Consider the following 14,039-nt stretch of genomic DNA (forward strand, 5'->3'; position numbering starts at 1 on the left):
CTTTTCTTTCTTCTCTGTACTAGCTGGTGGGGATGGGAAGTGACTCAAACTAGAGAAGTATAGCTCATGAATTTTATATGCCTAATTTCCCAGACACGTTACCTACTAAGATAACTTGGGAGTGGGTTATAATAGTGAAGCCTGCCATAAAAAGAGGCATGACTGAAGTTCTAAACCAATAGTCCTCTAGCAGTTACAAAAATAGGAATCAAGGAGATTTGTCCAGCAGAAAATTATATGTCTTTTTTCTTCATTCTAAACTGCCTTAGTCTGTTAGGCTTAGATGCATTTGTGCTGGTTTTCCATTGATGTCCGGAAAAATGGAAGGTCAGGATAAAATTTATACCTTGCAGGTATTTGCTAAACACCTGGTATAAATTTTTTGTACACATTGCTATAAATGTGTAAGTTTATCTGGACATTTCCTATGTTTAGCAAGAATTTCTTGAATACCATTACAGGTATTGTGCTTTCTTAGATGGTTTATGTCCTTGGTCCAAAGTTGCTTGTTTTTTTTTTTTTCTGAGCTGGATTTTCTGCACAGGCCATTGAATTACAATGGTTAGGAACCAAGTTTGTGATAAAGCCATTAAAGTCAGGGAATAGAAGGTTGCCTGTTAGTATGTAACCTGTGTATCTTGCTTGTAATTATGACAACAGATAAATAACCTTATTTTAAGTAAATGCAATATTTCGACAAGTATGTTGCACAGTTTACTGTGAAATTCAGGCAACAGCTACTAGCAAAAGATATTTTTTTGCAAGTGAATTTCTAACTACTGTGCTACACATTTAATTTTGTCTTGAGAAATGTCAAAGGATAGTCAGCATTCCTGTCAACCTCTGAGCATTAAAATCATAGCAGTGGCCTTTAACAGAGCAGAAAAAGGAACACTTTTCACACTAGAAGTTTTTTGTATTATAGGCCCTTCGTAGTTTGTAATAGACTAATGTTAAATAAAGATTTTCTGTGTATTTAATAAAGTGTATATCCATTAACAGATGCGACTTTGAGGAATATCAGTAGATCTGTGAGGGATAAGGGAGAATCTGAGGACCATAAATCGTGGCACTTGTACCTAAATCGTAGTAGTTGAGAAGCAGCAGTGTGGACTTTGTGACCTAAATGTTTATCTGTTGGATGCATACATGTGTACGCCTTGCTTAACATTTACTTATCGTGTTTTTTTGTAGATGAAGTTGAAGGAGGAGATAAGCAGAGGAGGCAGCCAGCCAACCCTCACATAGAACTCCGTAAGTTGGAAGACCTAATTAGAGCTTGTTGGTTTCATTTAATTAATGTAGCATATGGACACAGGTTGTATGTAACTTTATATAGATCTTGAAAAGCTGTATGTGTAGAAAATTGCATAACTCATGTACATTTATGTTCTCATCTATAATTTTTTTCCTATATATATATATATATATATATATATATATATATATATATATATATATATATATATATATATATATATAAAATACTCAATATTACAAGATGACAGTTAATGTTTCATGAATAATTCCTTCCCCCCTTTTTTTTTTTTTGGGGGGGATGTCACTAATGATCATGCATCAGCTTTGCCATTTCCATGTTGGCAAATGTTTCCCTTATCAAGGGCAATGGATAAGAAAAGGATGCTAGCAATCATATACTTGGTTTGTTCACATATAACACACAGCAGTTTTTTACAGGTAGAAGACTACAATATTTTATGTTTGTAAGGGCGTTTCTGATTAAAGTGACTGTAGTTATTTTCTTGTCACGAGATTCTTTTCACTTTAACAACTCCTGGCATTAGCTTGGTGCTTTTTACTTAACTAGTAGAGTTTTTTCTGGTATACACACACACACTCCAGCACGTTTTCACAATGTCTCTGAGACATTCAGTCTTATTTTTGCTAATGTTAAAAGGAAGTATTTTCAGCTGTCAAGTTATACTGTCATGTCTTAAAATGCTTTCAAAGATCATTGTTTCCAGGCTGCTTCACCTACTGGTTAATTTATGTCCCATACTAGTAGTTCTTTAACTGCTTGCTCTAATTTTGTTTTGGTTGTTTCCTGTGAGGCACCTTTTTAGGGGATTTTGTGACTAAACATGTCATTTTAAAGCTTCACCTTAGTGCTGAATGGGGTCAGCATTTGCAGTAAACTGTTCTTTCATTTTCTTATCTTGCTTCTCATTGTTTTGGTGTTATCTGAGGTAGGGATATGGAAAAAAAACACCTTTGTAGCTCAAAAAGAAAATTGCTGTATGTAAGCAGCTCTAACTTTCTAAATCACATTCTCGTTTCACCTTCACTTAAGCTTATGACACTTTTGCACAAAACCTTTGATCTGGTGGTGTCAATTTTAATTCTGCCCTCATATCATGGGTTCAAATCCAATCCCTGGGATCCAACTCTGCTGTTGCTAAAGCTCGTGGCAGCCAAAATCTCTTGAGCTTCTCCCTTACCCGCAGTGCATCCACCCCAAGTAGCTCGGATTTCTGCCACTTTGAGCAAAAGACGTAATTACCACTATTGTCGAGCTAAGTGATATCTTCTTTATCAAAATTAATATTTGCTTAACTAAATTTGTTTATTTTTTAGGTCTGTTTATTCTCCCTTGCGTCTCTCTCCTTTTCTTACAGCTTCTAAATTAGTCTTCTTTTTCTCTCTCTTTCTCTTGTATGTCCCATACTCTTGAATACTTTTGTTAGTAATCCCTTTTTCTCTCTCTTTTCTACAATTGTGTAGCTATAAATTGCTGATATTTTCTTTACGTTTTTTTTTCTATAGATGATTTTTTTCTTTTTTTTAAAAAAAAAAAGCTGTTATCACTTCTTTACCTTCGGCTAACTTCTGGTGTAGCATCTGTCTTACTGGTTTAATTTTGGTGTTATGTCTAACAAGGAGAAAGGCCCTGCAAGGTTCAAAAAATGCCTCATGTGTGGGCACAAAATTCCTTTTTCAGATGCACATACTTTCTGTATACTGTTTATAGCCCCTGCACTTACAAGAAAACTGTGCCATATGCCATGGTTTAATCCCAGAGATATTACAGAAAGGAAAAATAAACTCATTCTTGAAGGATTTCATTTTTCTTTCAAAGGGGCATTATCTGAAGCTTCACCTCCAAAATCTACGAAATCCAAATCGCCATCTCTGAGCCCTTCCACTTCTTCCTCAAGGGCATCAGATCAGTCTAAGAAAAGACCTCTACTAGATCAGAATCCTCAGTCAGATCATAATTAAATAAAATCAAAAATGTTGGATTACACTTTGTCTGATTCAAAGCAAAAAAAAAAAGAATTAGTGGATCTGACCTCAGTGTCTGATCAGAAAACATAAAATGATAGAGTCATCGGATTAGGCTGCCTTGGATCAAACAAAGAAATTATCCAGTCCATCTACTTCATCAAACTTAATTGTCTTACCAGTGACCAGGTAGGTATTCCTCTTCCATAGACCCCGTCCCCTCCAGGGTCCATTCACCCTTTTTTCAAAGACCCAAGTCTACATATATAATTTCCACTCACTATTCCAGGAGTCTTATGGAAGAAGATGTGGAGAGATTGGTGAGAAGAATTCTCTCCGCACAGAGCCTGACAGGTGTCCCTTCACCTCCTACCAATTTGGGTCAGGAGGTCCAATCTTCCACTCCTCCTCCTTACCATTTCCTCCTGTGACTCATTCCATGGGTTCAGAGTCCTTGGATCTGAGCCGTCTGGCTTCATCTGCCTCAGGTCAGAGGATATCCTTATCTGAGACTTGCTTGGAGCATTTTAGTTCGGTCGGATCCAGAGAGCTTTTGGAGCTGAAGTTACTCTTTTGGATCCGAGGTGTCAAATTCAACACCACAGTTTCTGGACACATTTCTGCACCTCAGCACAGGTTAATTCAGCTGTAATTTTTGTCTCTGGGAGATTCACTTCAGGGCAGGGAAAGACTGTGGTCCAAAAGCTTGCCTTTTCAGACCCGGGGTCCTGTCCCTCGCGGGGGAGGTCTGCTTTTGAGGTTATGTAGAGAGCTTTGTCTTCCTCAGCAACACAGATGGTTCCTACCCCATTGGATCCTCAGTCTGCAGCCTTGCTGTCTCTGTGCTTGGAGTCTTACCTCTCTTCTTCAAAGGGACAGCTGGTACTGCAACCCCAGGCTTCCCAACAGGGTGTCCTGACTTTTTCTGATACCTCCCTAGAGCATCCCACTGAGGAGGTCCTTAAGACAAATATGTGAAAGAGGAAGCACTTGGTTTCCCCAAAGGAATATATCACAGAAGATGCAGATATTCATGAAGGTGAAGGATCCCCACGGTCACAATGTGATGTCATCTCATTCAGAGACATCCTTGAAATCCTGAAACAGAGAGGAGGCTGGAAGCCCAGCAACCCTTCGTCCGAAGAGTCTGTATCAGTGCCTAGAGATGATGGCACTGGTTTTAGCATTGCAGGCCCTTCAAAATGCTCTCCCCTCTGGAACAATTGCAGTTCAAACAGACAATGTCAGCAGTTTGCTACATCAGCAAACAAGGAGTGACCAGATCTTACTCCTTGTGTCAAACAGTGCTCAGGTTGTGGCAATGGGTGATCTCATCCATCCACTTTCTTATAGCAATGTGTATTCCAGGGAAGTTTAGCATGATAGCAGACAAGCTGAGTAGGTGCATTCTTTTTTCTTCTACCTCACAAGTAGTCTCTCAGCAAGAACTTGACAGAAATTATTTTTCTGCTAGTGGGGCAAGCTTTGCTGTGATCTTTTTGCATCTCTCCTAAACAACAAATGCAACAGCTACTTTGCCCTAATCCCCTAACAGAGGGAATCACAGAGGGATGCTCTATTTCACAATTGCCCCCCCCCCCCAGTTTACTGTACTCTTATCCACCAATTCCGAAATTCCTTCAGAAAGCTGCCATGTTGAGCAAAGTCTTCCTCATTGCACCCTACTGGCATCAACAGATTTGATTCCCCTTCCTTTGTACTCACTCACTTGTCGAACCCTGGGTTCTGGATCTGACTCCAGACCTTCTGTCTGAACAGACAGGCATGATCCATCCAGATGTGCAAAGTCTCAGACTGACCACCTAGCTTCTCTGATTCCATTAATAGCCAGACAACCTATGCTGTCTTCCCCGTCGGACACATACTTTTACCTTTCCATAAACCTTCTACAAGTAAACTCCACTCCAGAAAATGGAGAAGGTTTGTATATTGGGCACATCAAAATCATGATGATCCTTTTTCAGCTCCTGTACATAACATTCTTGAATTTTTGGCCTTACTTTTTAAAGAAGGAGCTAGTTCCTCTACAGTTGAGGCCCAGGTAGCAGCAATATTGAATTTTTACAGTGGATTTGAACGTTCTTCCATTGCCTCTCATAAGCTCTGTAAAGCTTTTTGCAAGGCATTCTTCTTTCAAGGCCTCCTGTTAAAGACTGTACTCGACCATGAGATCTAAACCTGGTACTGCAAGCTCTTATCCATCCTCCCTTTGAACCAGCAAGTAGGTGTGACCTTAAATCTCTCTCTTGGAAAACAATATTTATAGTTTCCATTACTTCTGTTAGACGAATTTTTGAGATTCAAGCCTTGTCCTCAAAACGTCCATACTTGATCTTGCACAAGGTTAGAGTTACATTATGAACTAAAGCATCCTTTCTCCCTAAAGTGGTATCAGACTCTAATATCAGTCAGTCCAATAATTTGCCAGTATTCCTTCCAAAATTTGCTAACAAAGGGTGAATACATGTTACACTTACTGGATGTTCGCAGACAATTATGTCTTTACCTACACAGAATGAAAAGCATCAGGAAAACTGACCAATTATTTGTTCCATTTTCAGTAATAAAGCTGCGGAAACCAGTTGCCAAAGTAACTTAAGCCAGATGGCTAACTGATTGTATTTCTCTTATTTATAACAAATTGGGCATTCCCTCATCAAAAGTTATGAGCTCGTTCAACTAGATCCATGACAACTTAAGCTTTCCAGTCTAGAGCACCCATGAATAACATATGTGCAGCAGCAACTCGGGCTATTTCCCATACCTTTGTTATTTATTGCAAATCGGATTGGGTCTTTGTAGGTAGAGCATCATTTGGTTAAGTGGTGCTCAGGAATATCCTTCCTTGAGTCCATTCTAATCATTCATTTTTATTTAAAGCAGTTGATACAATTGCAACAGATGGGCGAGACGGGCCTGAACAGGTATTACTTGAAGTACAGGAATTATACTGGCAACTTCGTCTTCATGCCAGTACACCACCAGGATTAAATGAGATTTGTTCTCTGTACCCTATTTTAAAGTTAAAAAGTTTGCGTAGATAAAAACCCCATATATTATACACAATTACTTAAGATTATATAATTTTTGTAGTACATGCTTCTCATTTATTTATTTATTTATTTAATATTCGATGGTTTTACATCTTTAGTTTATTTGTATTAACTATGCCTATATGTGTTGCTTGCCTTATATATTATTGTATATCTACACTACAACAATGATACATGGAATTTATCCGTAGATTTTACATATTTCATTTTTTATGGCTGGTTATTAGGTCATCAGATTAGTTATATTTTAAAACTTTTAACCAATTTTAACTGTTTTTATTGTACTTGAGTATTGATGTGTATTATTATTAATTTCATGTACACTTCATTAGATTTATAAATCGACTATAGCCTAACATGGTTTACCAATTGTTTACTGTTGCTGGGTTACGGCGCTTACATTTTGGCGCCAAATTAAGTATTTAATTAGATTTTAATGCTCTGCTCTTGTTTGTCTGAAAAAGTCCCACAATTTGGTGGGACAAAAAGCGCTTAACCTCATGTAAATTAAAGTTGTGTTTATTTATTATCGACTTGCGGTCATTCGTGTGGAACTCATATTGTGACTTGCATCACCTATTCTTAGCATTTGCTTTAAACGCTGTTCGTTTTGGAGTTACAGTGTGGCATTTATCTTTGGAACTTGTTTCAACTATTGCCAGCATTTGTTCCAGACGCTGTTCGTTTAGGAACCATAGTGTGGTATTTATTTTTTGGACTCGTAGTATTTACTGTTTGCATCGGCATTCAACTGCTGTTCATTTTGGGTCTGCGGTCCACTTGTGTTTTTCCAGTTTGTTGTTTATTTGGTTGTAGATCTATGACAACTTAAGTTTTCCAGTCTAGAGCACCCATGGATAACATATGTGCAGCAGCAATTTGGGCTATTTCCCATACCTTTGTTATTCGTTGCAAATCGGATCGGGTCTTTGTAGGTAGAGCATCATTTGGTTAAGTGGTGCTCAGAAATTTCCTTCCTTGAGTCCACCCGGATTTTAGGTAGCTGGGGACTCTGTCCCATAAATTGAGGACAGAATGAAAATTGACAACAGATAAAAAAGTTATGGCCTCACCATAACATTACGTCTGTGTTGTCCATTTTCATTCGTCCTTAACTCCCCACCCTCCAACCCCCATACTTTGAAAACTACTGGAAGAGTGAGTGGTTAGGGGACGTCACTTCCATCATATTGAGCACCAGATGTAGTCTCTTCACAATGTGATGGCTAATATTTCTTTCTGCTAAAGTCTGCAAATAAGATCTGAGGTACTTGGGGTGGTTGCATTTTGGGTAAGGGAGAAGCCCAAGAGATTTTGGTTGCCACAAGCTTTAGCAATGGCCGAGTCAGATCTGAGGGACTGGATCTGAACCCTTAAGTTGAGAAAGTATGAAAGTGGACAACACAGATGGAACATTATGGTGAGTACATAACTTTTTTTTTTTTTTTTATATAGGGCCCAAAGAAATAGAATGATTTGGATAAAAAAATGTGATAGGGTTTCACTTTTTTCAGGGAATCATGCCCATCTTCCTTCAAGTCTGATAATAGTTTATTAAATTCATTCCTTGTTGACAGAAAGGTGCTCCTTGAAGAAGGAGGTCTTTATTGTTCCTACGATATATTTTTGATACTAAACAGATAGGTAATATGATTTCTGAGGAGGAGTGCAGGACTGCTGTGATGAGCTAAACTAGGAGAAGGAGATAGAAATCGCTACAGGTGGCATTACTTCTGTAACTAATGGCTGAGCACTTCTAGTGAAGTTTTTTGATTTATCAGAAGAGAGGCAGGGGTACCAAAAGTCAAGAGAGAACTTTGTTCAGCACCCTAATGCATACATCATTGGCAGCATTATGTAAACCATTTTATTAGAATGTTTGATGCCCTTCTTAAACATGTTCAGTTACCAGATGGTTTATATACATTTTATAATAGTTGTGGCCATTTGTTGAAATCTTATTTTCCAGAAGAGGAACAGGTTAATATTTTTTTTTACTAAATATGGGGAAGGAGTGATAACATGACAATGTTTTTGTTTTTGACCGTAGTACAGAACTTTAAAAATGCAGTGAGGAAAAGTATTTTTTATTCTTATTCTGCAGCTCTTAAATTTTTGCTTTCAGTTTTAAATGTCAGTTTAATGTCTTCCAAGCCATGCTTAGTAATATTTCTACAGAGAAGGACAAAGGCAAAAGAGTTCACTTGTTGAATATGTCAGCCAGAATTTCATTTATCAGTGACTGCACACATACAGTTTGTTCTGCAGTCATGTTTATGCTAAATACTAGGTTAAAAGAACAACCTTGCACAACCATTGTCATAACAAATGTTAGGAGTTTTCCATTGTCTTCAGAATTTCTTTTCATGTATTCCTGAAGCTCATCAGAAAGTGGAGAAAAGCAAGACTAAAGAAAGATTATTTAATTTGTCATTTGACTACAGATTTAGATTTTGCTTTTGCTTTTCAAGGAAGAAAGCAGCCCTTTTGTAACAGAAGACCTCAAGGATGTCCTTTTTCCTGTCATGGTCAGTGTTTTCGTTGCAAACCTGCATGACTTGACAATTGTGCTGGTGTAACTTTCAAGGCAGAAGTATGAATCACTGAGGATTAAGATTCAGTAGATCATACACTCCAGTTCAAAGCTGTCATTTTTCAGCTACTATATACATTCTTTCCCTGCTCTTCTTCCCGTGTATAGCACTTACTGTTTTATTCACTTCTCTAGGAAATTCTTCCACCCATACTGACTGATTTTGTGAGAATAATCTCAAGATTCCTACCACTGCAGAAAAAGTGTTTCAGCAGATTTCTGGTTAAAAGTGGTACATCAGAGATTACAAAGGAGAGGTCTTGTTGACTCTTATCTTTCTTTCAGTTCTGAAAGCTTCCAGAGCAAATTTAGCTGTAGCGAGCCAAACTTTAGAAGAACTAATAAACAAAGCAGACAAGGATGTGCGCTGTGCTTATTTTGTGGTGTACAGCTTATTTTTTCCTTTATTTACAAGAAAAAGGCTTTATGGAGTCATATCTGTCCGATCATAACAACTTAAGAATTCAGCAATTCAGAAGTTATTCCCCAACTTGTTTCTGTAGTATGTTCAGACTGGGAAGAAGGAATTGAGACCTTGAGTGCTAAATGGCATATTCCAGTTTTTCAGTTTTATAAGAGCTGCATCATATTTCAAGTGGACAGCAGTTGAATCATGAAAAAATCTGAAACAATTTAGAATACCAGCATGTAGTTCAATTAAATATGCAACATAACTGTTGAACTTCTTATTACTTATAAAGTTATTAAGGTTTCCTGTACATATAACACATGTAGTCCTATTCAGTACAAACCAAGTCACAGGAATGCCACATACCACCATTTTAATGTTACACACTAGTTTAAATTATCTTCCATTGATTTCCCATTCTATTTGCAGCACTTTGGTGTAAACATAAGCAAGTGTTTTTTTATGTGCTACCAGTTGATAAACATATTTTTTTCACTTAATAATTTCTGTTTTATGCTGTATCAGTTTCCTCTTCGAGAAAGTGATCATGGGTTTATGCGTGAACAACACGAGCCGGCAGACTATTGATATAGGAAAACAGGAAACAAAACGATAAGTCACTAAAACCACCACTTTTTATTGCAGATAAGCACCTTTGTCTTCTACAGTGAAAGACTTCATTAGATATGAGCGAGTACCAAGTATAGCGTCTATTAATCATAGTGGTCATTAATAGAAATTATATGATTTTAATAGTCAGGATATCATTTGTCAAAAATGATTTTCTTGTCAGAAGTTTCTTTTCTTTCTTTTTTTTTTTTTTTCTAAAAACTTTTTATTGATAATCAAATAATGTAACATGACAGAAATAACAAGAAAAATAGACATTACAATATGATTGTGCATTGATAGATTAATTATAAGAGCATGTAAATCATTTTATGTAAATAAAAAAAAACAGTTTAACTATATACAATATTTACAACAATACACAGTTAACTGAAATGCAAAACACTATCTATCATGGGTGTTATTATCAAAAACAATCAAGTCTAGCCCAGATAGTTACATACAGTTGATGATGAGCACAACTTTTTCCAACACTTTATTGGCGAGGGCCAATTTTTTAGGACTTTTTACTAATGTTTTCTGTGCAGCAATATAAGAATAAGCCAAAGATTTAAAGTTCTCCCAATTTAGTTTGGTACGGTCAGGCCAGTTTTTAGTAATATAGAATTTTATAAGTAAACAAATATATATTAATACATGTAAATCTAACCTAGAAAGAGGTATTGTATGAATATGAAGGACTGCTAGTTCCCAAGAAAGAGTAGATTTGTGGTATCCCATTTTTTGCAAACGAACTTTCAATGAAGTCCACAATTTATGTGAATAACAGCAAGACCATATAATATGCATAAGGTCAGCATTTGGAAATGAACAACATGGGCAAGAAGCAGATTTGCAGGGATTAAATTTATTAAGTTTATCAGGGGTGCAGTATGCATTATTATTTATCATTAGTTGGGTATAGTAAAGTTTCTTGAAGGGTGAGAATTCTAGAGTCATTTTGATAGCAGAAATTTTCTGTTTTATAGTTAATTGAGAGCCATGTTTATCCCAGTATCTGGAAAAAAGACCATCTTTATTATGAATTATATCCATTAATAGATTATATGTCTTAGACAGCATTTTCTCTGGAAGCGATAAAGTTTGAATCAATATATCTAAATTAATGAAATCCTGATTTTCTGTTTTAATGTGGGCAAATTTGGGAATGATAAGATCTCTTAGCTGACGGAGAATGGTGATATATCTACCTTTAACCTCAAAAATATTACATAAATCAGTTAATGTTTGATCTTTATGTTTCAAAATATCCCATATATTAAGGTTTTTTATTAAAGGGAAGTCTGAGAGATTGATCATGTTATTATTCAATTTAATGTTTGGATTTAGATGCACTGGATGTATTAATTGGAAAGTGCCATCTAAGTTGACAAGTTTTAATATCTCTTGAAAACATTTAACCTTCTGTTTTAAAAATTTAGAAATTTTAAGAGTATGCTTAATATTCATAGGTAGAAATGGAAGAGTTATAGGGTTAACTTTTTTAGCTAAAATATGCTGGTACCAGAGCTTAATCCAATTAGGAAGATTCTTGAAATCAGTAAAATTCATATTAGTGATGGATAGAAGTTTATTAGCTTCAATAATTAAGTAGTAAAGATGAAAGTTTGGTAAGCTTAAGCCTCCTTTATTTTTAGGGAGCAGTAACTTAGAATATGAAATTCTCACTGATTTCGGATACCAAATAAATTTAGCCAGTTCCATGTGTATTTTGAAAAAAAGTTTTGGGAATTATTTGATCTGTGGAGTTAAATTGAAAAAGGAGTTTAGGGAGAACATTCATTTTAATTATCGCAGACTTGGATAAGAGAGTAAAATTTAGAATTTCCAAATCAAGAGAAATTGATGACCATGTTTTAGCTAAATTATTTTGAAATGTTGAGAGACCATTATGAATAAAATGAATTCCTAAATATTTAATTCCACTAGTTTGAAAAGGGGATTCAGGGAATAGATATATCTTGTGAGCTTGAGGATTAATGGGAAAGACAAGAGTTTTTTTTAAATTAATCTGATATCCCGAAACTTGTGCAAATTTATTAATAGAACCAATTAGCTTGGGAAGGTCCATAGTAGGAGTTTGAAAGTAAAGCATTAAGTCGTCCGCAAAGGCTGATGAAAGAAGATTGGTGTTCACAAGTCTGGGAATTCTATGAAAAGAGTTTTGCGCTATACTTAATAAGAGTGGTTCTATATATGAAAAGGTGATAGAGGGCATCCTTGTTTCGTGCCATTGATGATTTTAATAGGATTAGAAGTCTTCCCATTAATATGTAGAAGAGTAGTAGAATCTTTATATAAGATTTTAATAAATTCTATATAAGCAGTAGGAATGTTAAAATGATCCATAGTACTAAAAAGAAAATCCCAATTAACTCTGTCAAAGGCCCTTGATGCATCAAGAATCAATGCATAAAGAGGATTACTGTCTAGTAAGATGAATTAATGTATCTAGTGTCAAAGTTTTGTCCCAAGTATGTCTATGAGATATGAAACCAGCTTGGTCAGGTGAAATTATCAATGGTAGGATTTTTTTTAATCTATTAGCCAGTAGTGAAGCTAGAATTTTTATATCTATGTTTATAAGTGAGATTGGCCTATAGTTATGCGGATCTGATTTTTCTTTATTGTTTTTTAGGATTAGAATTGTTTTTGAAGTATTCCAGTATAAATCTGTTATACCATTGATTATTATGTACTTATAAACTTTGAAACTTTTAGCCTATCTATAGAATCTATGATTTCTTGGATCTTTATTGGTGCTATAAGTATGTTTTGTTGTTCTTCATTTAGTCTAGGAAATTTAATATTAGACAAATAGCTCTCTATGTCCTGATTATTGATTAGAATACACATCTGAATATATAAAGAGGTAAATAGTTGAATGATCTCATTGTCCATGCTGTATATTCTCTTCTCATATTGTATAGGCGTTACTCTAGGTATAATTCAATTGTTTTTAATTATTCTCGCTAGTGTTTTAGAAGGCACTTGGGCCCATTCAGAGTAAGTAGCCATCATTCTTTGTTCTAGTATAGAAAGATTATTATGATGTAGCAGTAAGAGCATGAAGAACTGGGGTTCAATTTATGCATGACTTCAAGATATTGAATTTTTCCTTTTAAAAACAATTCTTTCTTATTATAAAGTTTCTTAAGATATGAAGCTTTGTTTATAAACATACCTATTGGACATCATAGGGAATGTTTGTTGAATCAAGATTATTATACATTTCAGTTATTATTTCCTTGCATATTTTTTGTATTTCCTCATTTTTAAGTAAATTATTATTTAATGTCCCTTTATTAACCCACAAATTTTAATCTGTATTGAGTACTAGAGATTAATTAACAAATGTGAAAGAGAGTTTGAAATAAGAAAAAAGTCTAACCTTGACCATGCATTGTAGCACAATAATATGTGTAAATATCTTTACTATCTGAATAACCAGTAGAGGAGAGAGGATCTATAAGTTCTAGATCCGACATCAAGTCTTCCAGGGCTAGTGAAGCTTGATAATTGTAAGAAAGTGATTTACTAGATCGATCTAAAACCCACAATAATGTAGTGATCTTTAAATTATAAATCTGTAAAATAAATAAATGTTGATTATTACAGGGACTGTAAAGATTAAGAATTAGACAAGGTTTATCCATGTTGTGAATGTTGGCAGTAAAATAACACCATCTCCTCAGAAGAGTCGATTTCTATCGACAATATTACCTTGAAAATTCTGTTTCACTAATATAGCCACACCCTTTGAGTTAGAGCCATTGCCAGCCGCAATTATTTTGTTAATCCAAAGAAACATACATTAGCTTTAGAATTATATAGCAAATGAAATAACAATGCTTTTTGATGTCGATCTAACTAGAGACTCCATAACATCACATAAATGTCATATTAGATGTGACCTACAGTCCCTAGAACTTTATTCTTCCGTAATCTAATTCTGAATTATCCAACTACACAGGACCACATATGAACAACTTGGGATCAGTGAGTTGAATACGGCAAGCAATTGTTAACAATTGGACTGGACTCCTAGATTCTGCTGATGATCTCTTCGATCTAGACTCCAGTCGGATCA

The 14,039-nt window shown here is 35.5% G+C and overlaps 1 protein-coding gene across 1 annotated transcript in view; it reads left to right on the top strand.

The window, feature by feature from the left end:
- The window catches only part of PIKFYVE (phosphoinositide kinase, FYVE-type zinc finger containing), a 3,858,188-nt gene that overhangs the window by 3,569,715 nt on the left and 274,434 nt on the right, over positions 1 to 14,039 (top strand). Inside the window, 1 exon segment of the mRNA XM_044075403.1 lies at positions 1,195 to 1,254. Within this exon segment, the coding sequence (XP_043931338.1) occupies positions 1,195 to 1,254 (60 nt within the window).

Source organism: Protopterus annectens, chromosome 6.part1 (genome assembly GCF_019279795.1).
Source record: "Protopterus annectens isolate FY-2018-M chromosome 6.part1, PAN1.0, whole genome shotgun sequence".
NCBI lineage: Eukaryota > Metazoa > Chordata > Ceratodontiformes > Protopteridae > Protopterus > Protopterus annectens.